The sequence below is a fragment of the Nicotiana tomentosiformis genome, chromosome 2 (genome assembly GCF_000390325.3).
Source record: "Nicotiana tomentosiformis chromosome 2, ASM39032v3, whole genome shotgun sequence".
Taxonomy (NCBI): Eukaryota; Viridiplantae; Streptophyta; class Magnoliopsida; order Solanales; family Solanaceae; genus Nicotiana; species Nicotiana tomentosiformis.
Genome location: NC_090813.1, coordinates 133,388,761 through 133,405,669, shown reverse-complemented (window position 1 = coordinate 133,405,669; position 16,909 = coordinate 133,388,761). Strand labels below are relative to the sequence as shown.

Genomic DNA, 16,909 nt, shown 5'->3' with positions numbered 1-16,909 from the left:
ATCTTTGCTATTTAATTAATTTCCTTGTCCCCCATTTGTCTCTTTGTTGACCAACAACTTTTCTAGTTTTCTAAATCCTTTCTCGTTTCCAATTGAAGGCTAGGATTTCAAATCCTTGTTTTCTTATTAAATTCCAACTCTTCAAGTTGGTTACATAACATTGAATTCTCAAAATTTCAGCACTTATGTCATAGAAGCTTGATATACTCCAAATACATTTAATGACCTTGTAACCTCCACTAATTCAATGATTAACTATCGACATTATCCCTAAGCATTCCAATAATTTTGTTCCACTTGAATAATCATGTAGCTCAGATTTAATTACATTGCATTCTCAAGCTCAAAATTAGTAGAATTTACGGGGCTTTACAAATAATTTATCGTATTTTTAAGAAATATTTTTGTCTACAATAACTCTAATCATGTATTGATAAGACACACACTTTTATTTTTTATGCTATCATATATAAGATGATATACAAAATTATTGCATAACTTAAGTAGGTATTAGTACATAAGTCATGCGAAGATTATTTTTTAATATTGATAACCAAACATTTTGTATTATTGTATGTAAAATTTTATTAGTGAATTTCACTTAAGTCCCTTGACCCTTTGAGTGCTAGAGATAATATTCCTTTAACCTTTTGAAAGGGAAAATAAACTCCCTTGATCTGCCGACCTGCTATGCTGCCCCGAAGTGGGTAGGAGGGGGTCGAGTCCGTATCATCGCGGAGCAACAGTCACGCCCGGATCTGATCTATTTACTCAGTAATTCATCTTGTGACTTCATGGTCGCTAAAGAAGTCCCAAAAAATATCAAACCTATCCGATAAGATCCATGGAGCAATTCTTAATAGCGACAAATAAAAATGAGTTGCACCGTCAGAAGTATTTCTAAATATCAAAATAAACCTCAATTAGTATGAACTATAACATGTTCTCTTTTCAGTAATTGAAAACTTTAAGCAATGATATTCTATAGAATTAAAATTTCATACCTCTCGTTTTTCACCGGTAGTTTTTCTTTTAGTTTTTTAAAACTCATTTTGCTTCATGCAATATTCTTTTGTTAGAGCTTCAAATTTTAAATATCTTAGGTCCATCTTGTGCTAGTATTGAAATTTGTTTCAACTAGTTGGTTTTGTATAAAGTTATTACTCTTTTGGGTGCGGTCCTTTATCGCACCATGAGAGAATGCAGGATGTTATTCTATTTTCACGTAACTCTTACATATTTAAAGGTCTAATTTAGGAGTGGCAAACAGGCGGGTCGGGTCAGATATGGTTCGGGTCGAATCGGGTAATAGAAAAATAGATAATTTATTTGACCCGACCCATATTTAATATGAATAAAAAATGGGTTAACCGACGGATAATGGGTAATCATATTATCCACGACTTCTTGAATATGATCACTTTTGAGAGAATTCTAGTCTCCCAAACTTGAGGAACTCCAAATTTGAGGCTTTATAAATGTAAAAGTTAAACTCATTGGTTATCCATTTTCTAAATGGATAGTATGGTTCTTATTCATATTTGATCCGTTTTTAAAAAGTTCATTATCCAACCCATTTTTAGTGGATAATATGAGTGGTTAACTATTTTCTTTTAACCATTTTGCCACCACTAGTCTAATTATTCTTAAAAATATTTCATTGGTAATTATTTTGAAAATAAAAATAACAATTTCAAACGGTAATACAATTTATAGGTGATATCATAAAAATAACAATTTCGAATAATTATATAGTTTATAGGTGATATGATATTTAAAATGTAACTTAAACATTTTTTCATGCAAAAGATGAATGATACATTACTTTTTTACCTCAAATATTCAGGGAATTAAATGAAATCTACTCATTCTATACAATATTATTGGGTACTATTAGTTATTATTTTCATTTTTGAGTAAACCATAAAATAATTGAAGGTTCTTTTTAATATTTTGAAAATACATGTAATTTATTCTTGACGGTGTTATTTTCTAAACCCAAAAGAGAAGGGGTTAATCGGAATTTACTCTTGAAATAATTTTTGTTAGGGTTTCAAATTCATTTTCAATCTCTAGGGTTTCAACTTCAACAGTTCACCTTGATTTCAATGGTGTAACTTCCGTTCGCCGGCGAGTTATTTCCGTCACCGTCACAAACTCCGCGCTGGCCCTTTCTCCCGGTACGATACGTTTCAGAATTTTATGTCTCTAGAAACTTTGATTCCTTTTTTTGATGTTGTCGTTCTAGCCCTAATCGTGAGAACAAACATTTTAATATTTTTTAATTATAATTTCTGTGCATATTCAAGTATTATACTGGTTGTCTTTTTATATAAATACCCAGTATTTTTTAAAAAGTAAGGTAGAAGAACAAATACGTCCTATTTCTAGATTCCTTGCGAAGGTTTTGGCCTTAAAGATATTTTGAATAATTTATGCATCCTTATTGGAGTACTTTTTTTTTTCACAACTCAGCTTTTCAATTTTCTGAATAGAGTAGATGCTTCTCTAGATAGGAGAGCTCAACTTTTGTATTCAGAGTCAGGAAGTGGTGGACCTATTGATGGGTGCACCAAAGCAGAAGTGGACATCAGAAGAAGAAGCTGCCCTTAAAGCTGGTGTAGCAAAGTATGGGGTTGGAAAATGGAGCACCATACTCAAAGATCCAGAGTTTGCTACTGTGTTGCGCTCTCGCTCAAATGTGGATCTGAAGGTACCAGGCATAACAACGTTGTCAAATCTTGTCTTGTCATTCTGTGGGAAGCTTATTTAGCCGGCTGGAGTATGTCTGATATTCACATAGTAACAATGAATGTCTCTTCTGTCTGGTTGTGCTTTTTTTTTTTTTTTTCCTTTCTTTCTTTCTTTCTTTCTTTTTTCCGCTTGTTTTGGTTAGTAAAAGTTGCCTTGATGGGCTTAGTTTTGCTTGGGCAGGATAAATGGAGAAATCTACATGTCATGGCAAATGGTTTGGGGTCTCGGCATCAAGTGTCTCGGCATCAAGGGAGGGTTGTCTCTAAAAGTGTCCAGCCTAAGCAGAAGCATGATGACAACTCCTTGCTTGTTAGCACCGCGGTTGAGAATGATACAGAAGTTCTTGATCCTAAACCTCTTGCATCGTCTGGTGATGCACTGGAGGATGTTGGTTGTGAAAAGACGATTTGTAGGTAATTATACTACCGATTCACTTAAATCTTCCTTATTCAAATCTTGGATTCCACACAAGTCGTAAAGCTTGTGCTTTTGGAGAGCTTGGTGGAGAAAATTCATTTGTTGGCTTCTTCGATTCTGAAATCACTTTCTAAGAAATTAGTGTACTCCATAAGATATCTAACCAAAAAATTTGAGACGTTGAAGCACTCAAACCTTTTAGAAATAGACAATCAAAGCACATTTTGAGACTCAACTTTCATGCATTTAATAATTAATAATATTGTTCATCAAAAGCACATCTGTAAGTGAGTATCTATTATAATAGTGTCCTAAGTACCTTTAAATAAGGAATTTAATATGGAAACAATATAGTTCTGGAAGTCAGCTGGTTCTGTTATGGAAAGGTTTTGTAACCAACTTGGTATTTTCTGATTATTGATAATGGGAGCTCTCTGTTCATATTTTATAGTGGTATCTTGGGCAAAATGCGTAGCAGCTGCCTTCTATTCATCACTTTCCTTGTTTCCTCTGGAATCAAATGTGGGTTCCCCTTTCTAGGGGGAAATCTTGCAAAACTGAGAAAAAGGGATCGTGCTTCAAGCGGAAGTATATGCTGTTACTGTAGCTTAGAGCCTGAAGTCCAGTTTATATTTTTCTTGAGAAAGCCTGAAGTTTCAGTTTATGTTATGATGCTCTATTTTTCGTTTGTCCGTTGATGGTTGCGAACTCTGTTTATGTAAGCATAGCATAACTGCGTTCAAGCTTGGATAAAGGATGGTTGCGGTAGGTTAACAACCAATACAAAAAATAGATAGCTATAGTGAAATCTTCTGAATATGACTTGAATAGAGTGCAATGGGTAGATGATTCATATAGTATAGACTCCACCTAATTTGGGATTGAGGCGTAGTTGATTGATTGGTTGATTTGTTTTTTGGGAGTTTCATATGAAATTGTTGGAGTAATTCTTCATGTAAAATAATGTTGTTTTATTGTAACATAGATACATGGCTCATTTTTCTCGTTTTTGTGTTACAGTGCAAATGTGGGTAAAACTGATTATCCTCTTCCACTAATTTGTTTTTCTTTTTTCGTATTCTCTTTATTCTTTGAAAAGCAAATTAAGTCCTTGATTAGATGCTGTCACCTACTATGAAGCATAGCTTTTTAATAATAGATTGATTTTATATCTTTTGGTCAAAATTTTAAAACTGAAATAACAAGTTCGGAATTCATGTAATCTAGTTCTAATAATTGCCTCTTTCTTTTTCCCTTCTCAGAAATACTCACTTTGGGAGTTGCCTTTTATAATATTATAATGTACCAAACTTGTGTGTGCTTCTTCATTGATTATAGATTGGACGATCTTATATTGGAGGCAATAGCCAAATTGAAGGAACCACATGGATCTCGTCGAAATGCAATTTTGTCTTACATAGAGGTAATTTTCCTTCTTTTTTAGCATATTTGATATAAGTCTATGTGAGTAAAGAGAGTTGGAAAATTTTGGAGATTTAGTATATTTTGTTTAGTTATTGTTTTGTTAAAATGTCCCACATTGATGGAGGAGCAGGTTGTTGTCTCCTTATATGGTTTTGGACAATTCTCACGTCATGACTCATGAGTTAGTTTTTGTGGTTGAATTAGGCCTTGGGCCATCCATGTTATGTTGTCCACACTCCAAATATCCTGTCCTAGACGTACTCGAGAAGCGGGAAGGGGGAGGGAGTTGTTAGAGTATCTTAAATTGTTGCGAGGAAATGAGTTGTTATCTCCTTATATGGTTTTAGACAATCCTTACCTCATTAGTTTTGGAGTTGAGTTAGACTCCAGAACCATCGCCTTTTAACTTAATCTAATTTGTCATTTTTTTTTTTGGGGGGGGGGCTACTTCAACGTGTATACACTTTTAAGTTTTGCCTAGTTAAGCATTAACGAAAATCCTCCTCGAACACAAGCGTGGGAAGAAAGACCCTTCCTAACACAACGTTATTCTTGCCACTATAGTATAGGAAAAAGCTTCTCTTTGATAAGCGGTGATAGGGGAGTACAGAAAGGATTTGATCATAGATAGAGACTTCAACCTGTGCGGGGTTAAGGGCGGATGTAGCCAAGTGGCTCTTAGCTACGTGTATACACTTTCTGCCTAGCTAAGCATTTCTAAGACAATTTTCTTTCTCTTTAAACCAAAATCCTCCTCGAACACAAAAACATGAGAAGAAACACCCTTCCTAACACAACAATAGACTTGCTAGTATAGTATAGGAAAAAGTTTCTCTTTGATAAGGTCATAGGGGAGTCAAAAAGGATTTGATCATAGAAAGAAACTTCAACCTATGCAGGGTAGGGTAGGGGCGGACGTAGCCATGGATCAAGGCAGTAGATTGTGGATCCACCATGCGCTGGTTCAACCCCATTGTTCGCCGATGTTTGTTCTATGTTATTTTCAAGGAGCTAAAAAGATGTCGAGACATTATGAGCCAAGGAGATAAACACTTTGAAACTTTTTCTTGATCTAGCAAGAAAACAAAAAGGACAAATATGAATTGCCTTTCTCCTTTTTATTAGCGAGACTCTTTCCCTTGGCACTCCAGTGTCAAACAGGATTGCTTGATTGAGTACTGTCTGTATCTTAGTTGCTGATTTTATGCTGGAAATTTTTCTTAACTTAGCTTTTCACTAGTTGGCAATGCCCTTTGATGCTTCATCCCGCAAACTTGAGCACTCTGAGAACTACTAGGGAGGGATAAGAACTAAGAAGGACCCAAGCAGAAGAAAAAAAGGGTGGAAACTGGATAGAAGTGCAGGAAAGGTGTCAAGACTTGCTAGAGGTTAAACATGCCTGTGCTGTTTGTATCTTGGTAGCTGATATTTATGCTGGACTATTTTCTTAACTTCGCTTTTCACTAGTTGGCAATGCCTTTTGATGCTTCATCCCGCAAACTTGAGCACTCTGAGAACTACTAGAGAGAGGGATAAGAACTAAGAAGTACCCAAGCAGAAGCAAAAAAAGGTGGAAACTGGAAAGAAGTGCAGGAAAGGTTATGCAACCCAGCCCAACATGGTCAGTGGGATGGCCAAAGGGTTGCTTTGGGGGTGGGTAGTGGTAATTTTCCTTTCCCACTTTTTCAATTCTAATCAGGTTGTCCATCATACACTGGATATCTTTTGTTTTCGACATAGACTGATGTAAGTGAGCATGCTTATTTCTGAGAGGTTAAGATGGGATTTGCTTATGAAGAGTGAAGTTGCTCACTTGGGCAAAATTTCTTTATACTATAATTCCCGACAAAAAGGTTCACTCTATCCTTATTTTTTTACTCTCTGTTTAACTTGATGATACAAGTGTATGGACCTTGTAAATGCTGGTATATTATTTTCATTACTTTAGATGCCTATTACTCAACAATTTTTGTTTGTTTGAAGGAGTGGTACACGGCACCTCCAAACTTTGAAAGACTGTTGGCAGCAAATTTGAAGGCGTTGACTGATAAAGGAAGACTGATTAAGGTAATCGACCTGAGAAACTGGTGGAAATGATGAAGAATCTCTCTTACCCTTCTTTATGTTCAATGGAGATGCATATACTGCATGTAGAAGACATGTAATGCCTGTTCCCCATTATTATAGCATTAACATCAGTGCATGGCTGGTAACTGAGGAGAATCTGCGTTGTATGTTGAATTGTCCTTGTTGTAGTTCTTTTCTTTATCATTATTTGGTTCTTTTTTCCTGTTGCTGTGGGATGGAAGTTGGCTGATGAGATTATCATGCCCACAAAAGATGTAAGTTTCATCGCACTACAAAATATTTAACTAAAAGGGCCCTTAGGGCTTTGCTCTAGTGCTAAAAGCGCGACAAATGATGTGTGGGGTACGCACACATCACGGGATCGAACGCTCTGCGGACAAAAGCTTTGTATTTAAGTGGAAAAGGTAGAGAGGCGAGCCCATTATCCATCGAGTTTTGAACCGACGCCACTGGCCCTCGGAAATTTCTTGGTTATCCAAAAAAAAAAGAACTAGTAACAGAAAGGTGGTTGTGTCCGTTGATGGCATCATGAAGAAGATTGGTAAGGATCAATTTTAGTGAAGGAAGCCATGTTTTATCATTTCAAGACTTGGAAGATCATGCTTCTATTCAGACATAAGCTTCATTTTAGTATCACATCATGCCTAAGCTAGGAAGGGGTAAGGCAACGAGATAATGAAATGCCTGGATTTATTCTTTTTGGTTTGTCGTGCTATTCTCATTCAGTTATGCATCCTCTCCTGAATCATAACGAGTCTTCTTGAGTTCCAAGACTGACACTGAGGTCTTGGCTACTTTGGTTAGAGTTTTATCAACAATGCTCAAAAAGTCATATGCTTGGAAGCATACATTGTTGGTTGCGGAGTAAAATTCGTCGCTTGATTTGCAATTGCAAACATTTAATGTGTGAACTTAACATTACTTTCTTTCAGTTCTTTTATCTTCTTTCTTGTAGAGGAATTGGCAAATACTGTGAGTAGAAAGCCCAATTATGGATTTACTAGTCTGTTTCTTAATCTTGGTTCTTGACGCCTCCATCCACATTGATAGGTAAGGCATCAATACAGGATTGCGCCGAGTAGATTATCATCTGGTACCAAGGGAGGCCATCTCTCTTTTCTTATGGATGGAAAGGAGGATTCCACTATGATAGAAAAGAATGAAATTAGAATACGGACTAAAGCACAAATTGATGTGGAGTTAGAGCAGATGAAGAGCATGACTGCAGAGGAGGCTGCTGCAGCTGCTGCACAAGCAGTTGCAGACGCTGAAGCTGCCATTGCTGAGGCGGAACGGGCGGCAAGGATTGCAGAGGCGGCTGAAGCAGAGGCAGAGGCAGCACAGTGTTTTCATGAAGTTACATTGAAGGCATTGCAGCATCAAACTATCCCTGTCTGGTAAGCTAATCTTTCGAGAGGCAGCTTACTGTGGTTGTTGAGACTCTCTGTAGCACCATAATGAGCCATGAGCTATTAATTATCTAAAAGTTTGTACTGTTAAGTGATGATATGCAGTTTGATTTTCTAAGTGTTAAAATATCACAGAGAGAAAGTTAATTAATTGTCAGAAATACTAAAAAGCAAGCTTGATAACATATTGAACATTAATAAAAATGTTCAATTTTGCAAAATTTTGGGTTCAAAATGCTGCACGTATTTACTAAACTAGGGGTTTTGCAAGTATTAGATGTCTATTTTGTTGTATGGGACTGCTGAAAACTTGAGATGCTTTTTGTTGTGCATTAGCACACAGGTTTCCACAAACTTGCATGAAGGCCAGATTTTTACGTACTCACATTATACATTGACTCTTGATTCAATATGTAGTATTGGTCCCGATTGCATAGTGGATAGGCAATTTCATTAAGTTGTTGTAAGCTTTCAATATAGATCTACCACACAAGGTAGGGTTAAGGTCTGCATGCACTCGCCCTCCCAGACCCCACTTGTGGGATCACACTGAGTATGTTGTTGTTTAAGTTTTCAATATAGAATTTTGGTATCTGGTATGCTGCTCTAGGAGCTACTAGCGCGCGTCATCATGTTAAGAGTCGATCACATTTGCTTAATTTGGAGGATGGAATACTATCAGCCATACTGCTATCTTGTTAATACAAGGTAGCGAATTGTTGTTGTGTTCACTTCTGTAGTTTCTGAATGTTGCCCTTTTTTTATGTGCTTTTGAAGTTTCTCAATATGCCGTCGTTATGCAAAAAGTTTGGGAAAATACATAAGTTGCCCCATGTAGTTGTTTGAAAAAGTCAGTTATTTACTTAACCTTTTACGAGTGATCTAATACCCCCCTATTCTTATTTTTTGTGGAACTAATACCACCCTGGAACTGATATACCCAGTTGCATAATGAAAGGTGTTCTACACTCGCTCCATGTCATTGCTATGTCACTGCCATAATATTGTTTTCCATGTCATCACATTGTTTTTTCTTCACAACCCACCACCAAACCGCCATAGCACCACCACCGTTGCCACCGCACTATCATTAAACCCGCATCTTCATCCACCAATAATCGTAACCACATCAATCCACCAAATTCGCCACACACCACCACACCACTATGCCTGCCATACCACCAAGTCTCTGTGGAATATCCACCGTTGAAAATTGATTCCAACTTATCATTTTGTGCTTATCACATATGTGTTTACTAATTGGAGTTCATAATCAATTTAACTAATGATTGGAGAAGATTGGAGGTAAAAAAATTTGAAACCTCCATTGTTGGTCCTTCGAGAGTTCGAATCGGTGAAAGGGAAATTGGGTTAGATAATTAAGATAAAAAATATGAATTGAAGCCCTTTTTTTCGAAAATATTTTGGTTTTGATATTTGGGTTTATCTCTAAAGAAGTATTAACGGAATTAGAAGATGGAGATTAGGAGCTTTTGGGTTTGGAGTGACAAGGAGAAGAGGGGTAGTTGAAGAGAGAGAACGATGGGGGGTAGGGGAAGACACTTTCTTTTTCTTGTTTCTTTTTTATTTTAACCTTGAATTTTGACTTACACTCGCCTCTTTTTTTTTTAAATTTTTTTTATTTATTTTGTCACATCAGCTTTTAGAGTGGTATTAATTCTACAAGAATAAGTGTGTATTAGGTCGCCCGTAAAGGTGAAGTATATAACTGACTTTTTCGGACAACTACAAGGGGCAACTTATATTTCTTTACCAAAAAGTTTCTCAATATGTTGTATCACAACTAATGGTTGCTGTGAAATTGATTTAAGATTTATTGATGTACAGTAAGACCTTAATTAAGTTGCCTTTAGGGTATCATTTACTTATAAAGCCGTTCCTTGTTTATGCAGATGACATTAGCTGGATCCACCACTTGGGTTTTCATCTTCAGTACAATTGGCAATTTATTGTTGATATGTGGATAGAGTTGTAAATGTGGTTATTTTTGTCCATTGCTAGTGATCTTAATTATGGCATTGAGGTCATAGTGAAGTTTATAGGCAAAAGGAGTATAGAAATCCTTTTTTTGGTGGTTGACATGCAAAATGTATATCCTCAAAAAGCCGCTAACCTTTTTTGTTTTAAATATTTTGTCTTTGGTGCGAAGTGATTGTATAACAGAGCTGGTTGAATTGCCGTTGATCCACAAAAAATCTTGATGAGCCTATGATTCAGAAAATAATTGTTTTGATTGTGGTTTCAGGCTGCAAGTCGATATTACTGGGAAATTCATATATTGATCCATTGCATCTGCTAAGAATTCGGTATTAATTTGGGATGGTAGTAGGTGCATGGGTTGTTAATAGCAGCAACCTCACTTCAATTGGCATATGCTCATCCACAAAGTGTAGGGCACAAAATTCTCAGTTGTGAGGCATGCAGTTAGTACTGCACAAGGACCATTAACCATTTGATCAAAAGTAGTATTGTACTGGTCCAATTCCAGCCCTATCTTGAATTTTACATTAAATCTTTTAATAGACCAGTTCGATTATCCTACAACCTATGTTACACCGTCAATCTTACTACAAAGTAAGAAGCGTTATGAAATTTACTCTGAATAGAAATGATCTGGAAGCCAAGCTCGATACGAGAAAAGGGGTAAAAATAGGCGGCTGAGCAAAAGACAATCCCAAAGAATAGCACATGAGCAGCTCTTTCAATCTAGAGATAATTTACAATACAATTTAACAGCCTCACAAATTTAACATACAAATTCAGTAGCAGAAGAAAGGGTGTCATCTTTTAATTCTTTGATTTTGAGTGCTTAACAAGCCAATCGATGACTGAGTCAATATTGGTGGAATTTTTGCATGAGATCATATAGCAGCATACTTCTCTGTCAATTATTGATTTCAATCCCCTGCATAAATGCCAATTGTTCTTAAAAAGAGTCCATCGATTAAAAAAGAATATGTAAGCCTTTCGTTTTATTTGATTACTTCATTTCCAATTTTACCATTCTCAGGGGAGAGATATGTACTTGGTAGGTAAATTTCCCAAACATTACTCGAATTAACCCAAATGCAAAACTAAGACCAAGCATACTCATAAAATTTTCTCTGCTTACATTTCATCAGTCAAAGCCTGCTTCGACAGGGCTCCAGGCTTGTCAATCTTGTTCCCTAATACCAGCAGTGGAATACCACTCAATGATGGTTTGTTCAACAGGTCATGGAGTTCACTTTTGGAAATGCTAAGGTTATCATGATCAGCAGCATCAACAACATAACTGCAGAGAAGGAAAGTAAAGAAGTCACAAACATAATACTAAAGCCTAATAGTTGGGAAAAAAAATACTCAAGCCTATAAGTATACAATTGCATCTTTAGAAGTGTTTCAAATCCTTGAAATTTTTGGCAAAACCCCTCCTGAAGTCCATGATTAGGCATTGTTCCTTTAGAATTAAGAAATGGTTGAAAACAAGGAATTCTACCGACCCAAGCTGTGTAAAAATAGATCCATAAAGCCCGATAACCTGATCTACAGCTTTTCCTAAAGAAATGATGGTTGGATAAAACTAAATTCAACCCAAGACCAAAAAGACTCCAATCTGCTATGTGCTGTCTCCTACCATCCTATGACTTACAAGAGTATTATGATACCATACATAAGAATAAAGCACTCAAGTAGACAAGGTGAAGTGAATAGCTGATAAAAGAAATCTGGAATATAAGTGAATTCATTTACTTCTAAGTGCAGAAGTTCAGTGAGGTAAGTAAAGCAGCTTCAACTTAAAGAGACTGAATAAGCAAGAGAATAGATGCATACACTATAGCTGAAACTGCACGACAGTATCTTTCCCACATACTACGGAATCTGGGTTGACCTCCAAGGTCCCACAATTTTATAGTGACATTACCTTTAGTCACTTTCCGCATGTTAAATCCCACCTGAATATCCAGTAATTCTCATATTATTATCAAAGAACCTAGTAACATTGAAAGTGGTATCACAGTAATTCTCATATTATTATCAAAGAACTTACCGTTGGTATCATATCTTCACTATATCCACCAGTCTAGAATGAAACAAGTTGAGCAAATTTTGTAAGTCATCACGTATATGGACATAAACGGTTAACGACAGATGTAAATACTGGCACTAGAAAGGTTGTTAGTCATCTACTCACAGCTATAACATTTACAAGTGAAGTTTTCCCTGCATTTTGCAGCCCTATCAAAGAAAGCTCCATTTCCTGTTTAAAGAAGAGGCTGCAAAATGAAGACGTTTATAAGGACTCATACAGGTGCTACACAAGTGTGAATGCAAAAAGAAACTTCAACAGTTTTATAATACTAGTCCAGCTTAGAATCAAGACAACAGTAAGTTTCCTTTGTCTAACTCTAAAGTGAATATTCAAATTGGAGTAACTACACAAACAAATTTATACAAACACCAATAGCAAGTAAATGGTCTGTACACAGCACACTGTGTAAACTATTTATGCAATGAGGAAAGACGGATAAACGAAAATAAAAGCAATAATTAGTCCACTGGTGGGGTTCTCAACCCAAACCTCTTGAGCTTGATTGGACGTTCAGAGTTTCAAACATATGGTGGAACTCAAAGAAAACTCTCAACTGCCGAAATGTACAGAAGGAACAAAGGGCCACTGACAATTCTCTTGACAAATTGTTTCTATCTCTCAGTATCTAGACCTTTTTATGACTAGAAAAAGGTACCCCAACCATACGGCCATGTGACACAACATCTTGTACTAACTACACGTTGTGTTTCTAACAAAAGGCAGTCTCGATGACCAGGCAACAAACTGTCTACAGAAACAAACCTCAAGAAGTCACACACGTTGAGTAAGATAAGCCTAAATTCAAGAACCAGAACGTAGTAGAAAAATCTGCAAACAATGGTGAAGAATTACGCTAATATTATCGAATCTGGAACATATATAAAATAAGACGACATGATGCCAAAAGAATAAAGTTTTTGTCAGAGAGATTGATTAAAAAAAGTAAGAATGAGACCATCTAATGCGTAGAAACACTACTTCCAGCTCGTAGGATATCTTTGGGGTGCGGAAGACATGTTCGCAAGTTGCAATTTAACTTAAATTTTTTTGAACATCCCAGGACAATAAGTCAAATGAATTCTACTACGACCAATTCACTGGTATTGATGAGGAGTTCACTTCTAGTGAAAGGTTAAACAGCACTTTGAACCACATCACAAATTTATAGGTTCTTTTTTTGGGTGAACAACGATTGAATACAATAAGAATGTGCAGTTTGCAGAGTCCTTTTTAAGATCCTTCTTTTTTCTCTCTTACGGAAAACCCAATGCACCGTCAGTAACTCCTTTACAAGTGGAAGAAAACGCCAAGGTAAGATAAGCTCATTGGTAAGAGATGAAAAATCCATCCTTTTTGCACACAATTAAAATCTCAGCCACAAAATCCAATCTCCTGTTCATGCACTCACAGTTGGGAAAAGAAATAAATGACTTTTTCTTGATCTCCTATTCCAATTTTCTTTCCACTATATAATAGCTCTTTGTCCATCTATCGCATGTCTTTGATGTTAGTGCTAGAAATTTCTACGATACAACAGGCATATCCGTTAATGATCATTATTACCAAAGTTTAAGAACAAAACTCACATCGGAACCTCAGCAAACCAAAGACTCATTAAAATATAATTCACTAACAATTACAGCTCATCATGTAACAAACAAAAAAGAAACTCATTAACCTAAAATGTGATTGATGGCAAATTTTGCTCATCCTGGAACAAAAACCGAAAAAAAAATCCACAGCTCATCTCATTCAAATTCCAAATATGACCAAAACTCATGGAGAACACTAAATAATCGACGTTAAACTGATAACATACCAAAAAAATCAAAATACACAATTATAAACAAAACGAAGATATGTCTCGGTCTCAAGCAAGTCGGGGCGGCTATATGAATTTCTTCAACGGTCAAAACTTACAACCTAGAGCTCGCAAAATATTAATCAACTCAATCATTCAACTACAGACTCAATCTCTCAAATTAGTTGAAATCGACTATATAAATCTCAATATATCCATTAATTCATTCCACTTTATATGAAACATAAAACGTACCTTCGAAGCCAATTGAGAAAAGCTTCCCACAGACCCATGGATTACGCGAAAACGAGAGAGAGATAATATACAAATATAATCTCACTATAAACACCGATCTCTCTCTCTCTCCCTTTGTGTGTGTTTTGAATTGAGACTTTAGGAAACTTTACTCTTCTCCTGGCTACTGTTTATCGTACCTGCGTTCAAAAATTGATATGGGAATGAAATGATTGTAGTAGAAGAATACAAAATTTGATATAACATTTGCCCCTTGAAATTAAATGGAATTACGAAATAGTCACTGCAATTGGCAGCTATATTTTCCTGTATGATGAATACGTGGACCAATATGATATCATAAAGTTGTTATAAAGAAGAACACTCGCGAAAAAGTTGCGTGAAAGTCACGACCAATGAGATTTTAAATTGATTGATGATTATTGGACAGTGCATGGTCCGTGAACCTGTCGTCTGTTAATGGACGCACGTTAAATCCGACAAGTGAAATCCACGCGTGTGCTTCTGATGTCTGGTTTTTATTGGTCATAAAACTGTAGAATTTCCCAACTTTATTTCTGTGATTTTGGAAGGAGTTTAATTTTGTGCACTAATTTCCGTGCTCTCTAATTATCGGTGCTCTCTAATTGCGTAACATTTTTATATTATTAGTTAATTTTACCTGTTATGATATATTAGTTACTGTATTTATTATGCTACTAATTAATTTTTTAATAATTACCTTACAAAAGATCTAATCGTGTAAATATTTTTTGCACTATTAATTTATGAACTTAAACTTTTCCATGGTGAGACAATTGGCAGTGCGTTACACTTATATATAGCTTTGATAATCTCCCAGCTTTCTGCCGTCCAGAATGATGTTATTGATGTCTGTTGCTATTCATTAGAGGACCTATTAATTGAAGGCATATTGAGAAAAAAATGAGACAACTAATTTTTACAATTAAATGTGTTGGAGAGGAAAAAGTAATACAATCACAAGACAGGAAAATATGTTATGTGAGTGCAATATTAATTATTTATGTATTCTGTTTTTTGGCAACAAAAACGGACCAGTGATTGGCAGATACACAACAGATGAATTGAATTACATTGGCAAATGCAAGACATACAGAACGATTGAATGCAAATGACAAACGCTATTCATTCCACTTCTGGCCCGTTGATGACAATAAAATAATCATAATTGGTAGGCAAGTGAAGCCAAATTATAAACTCAGTTTGCATAAATGACAATCCACTTATACACAAAGGAAATGTGCAGTTTCGTAATTAATGAGGAGATTTTATTTCACCAATACAATAGAAAATGGTGGACATGGATAGGGTATGCATATTTGGCAAAAATCAAATTACCAAACCGAAATTAAAAAAAATAGCTTAGTTTCAGTATTTCGGTTTATGATATGATATTTGGTATAAACTTTTATAAATTTTGGTGCTCATACAGTATACGATTTTTCTTTAAAAAAAGAAAACAAAATACCGAATACCATATTAAAGCACATGGTTATATACAAAATGGCAAATATAAAAGACAAGCTAAAGTCTAAACTAGTGACTTTGTAAATTAGTGTCTTCAACCTAAACTTTAATATAAGCAGTTTGAATTCTATACAATGAGATTCGTATTTTTTATTTTATTTGAACTTGTTTATAATAATGGTGTTCGAGTCATCTTGCACTCATCTTTACTTTTACAAATTTATGCACTCCTTCCATCCCAATTTTTGTGACGGTGTTCTTTCGAGAGTCCAACGAGTTGTTCTTTGACCGTAATTTTTCCATATGCCTTTAAATTTTAAATTATTAATTATTGTAATTTATAATACTTTTTAAGCAGTTTCCAAATGTGACTTTTATTTCAAAAAAAATTAAATTTTTTATATCTATATACCATTCAAAAGAGCAAAAAAGTGAGTCATGAGTGTTCGAGTATTATAAAGTTTGAATCTCGAAAAACGAAAAGTATCACATAAATTTTAACATAATTTTTTTAAAATTATCATCACGTAGTAATTTTAATTTTACCACTAAACATAATAAAAGTAATTTCATACATTTGAATAGCTCAAATCTATTTTTAAGTATAAAAAGAATAGCTACATAAATGTTGTTTTTTTTCGGAATTCTCGTGATGATACGATCTCATTTTTTACGCTAAGTAGAATGTTAATAATTTCGTATATATGAATAATTCAGATATATTTTGAAGTGAAAATTTTCTTGATCCACTTAGGATATTCAAATTTTGAATTTTATAGCAATACTCTAATGCCCTTAAGCTTGAACCAGACTTCCAACATTGACTGCTCCACCTCAGATTAACTTCCCTCCCTCTCTCTCTCTCTCCTAAATTTAAACCCAAGAATTTTCTGTTCATGGGTATCTTAATCTTGATCAAAGAATTTGCTCTAATCATTTAGTTATTGCATGATTTCCTTAGTATTAAACATGATACGCGAAGCTTGTTACCCTCAATTTAATTTGTTAAATGGCTACAAAATATTCGTTTTAAATTTGGTAGTTCATGACATCTGACTTTTAGTAATATTATGTCTTATGTGTGGGTACCGGACACCAGGCGAGAAACCAAAATAAAATAAAATATTATGTCTGATGCTTTCCTCTACTTTTTTTTTCAAGCAACGAACGAGAGTCTCA

At 35.3% G+C, this 16,909-nt stretch overlaps 2 protein-coding genes across 11 annotated transcripts; one reads left to right on the top strand and one right to left on the bottom strand.

Moving 5' to 3' along the window:
* The first annotated feature begins 2,015 nt into the window (after nucleotides 1-2,015).
* LOC104085267 (single myb histone 5-like) lies at nucleotides 2,016-10,358 on the top strand. 9 transcript variants are annotated; one of them, XM_009589266.4, is made up of 7 exons: nucleotides 2,016-2,180; nucleotides 2,496-2,713; nucleotides 2,935-3,167; nucleotides 4,510-4,594; nucleotides 6,580-6,663; nucleotides 7,735-8,081; nucleotides 10,007-10,358. In XM_009589266.4, coding segments are annotated over exons 2-7 (900 nt in total). In that variant the 5' UTR covers nucleotides 2,016-2,180; nucleotides 2,496-2,563; the 3' UTR covers nucleotides 10,008-10,358. The 9 variants fall into 9 exon arrangements, with proteins under 9 accessions (XP_009587561.1, XP_009587562.1, XP_070052232.1 ...); XM_009589267.4 differs by having other exon boundaries at nucleotides 2,032-2,180; nucleotides 2,540-2,713; XM_070196131.1 differs by having other exon boundaries at nucleotides 2,033-2,180; nucleotides 2,921-3,167.
* A 386-nt stretch (nucleotides 10,359-10,744) lies between these two features.
* LOC104085266 (ADP-ribosylation factor-like protein 8a) lies at nucleotides 10,745-14,469 on the bottom strand. 2 transcript variants are annotated; one of them, XR_011414248.1, is made up of 7 exons: nucleotides 14,243-14,452; nucleotides 12,289-12,370; nucleotides 12,145-12,177; nucleotides 11,928-12,049; nucleotides 11,227-11,388; nucleotides 10,803-11,019; nucleotides 10,745-10,771 (listed from the first exon to the last, which is right to left on the bottom strand). XR_011414248.1 is itself a non-coding variant. In XM_009589262.4 (6 exons), the coding sequence occupies exons 1-6, from the start codon at nucleotides 14,278-14,280 to the stop codon at nucleotides 10,902-10,904; spliced, it is 555 nt and encodes a 184-aa protein (XP_009587557.1). In that variant the 5' UTR covers nucleotides 14,281-14,469; the 3' UTR covers nucleotides 10,745-10,901. The 2 variants fall into 2 exon arrangements, 1 of the variants encoding a protein (XP_009587557.1); XM_009589262.4 differs by having other exon boundaries at nucleotides 10,745-11,019; nucleotides 14,243-14,469.
* Between the last annotated feature and the right edge of the window lie 2,440 nt (nucleotides 14,470-16,909).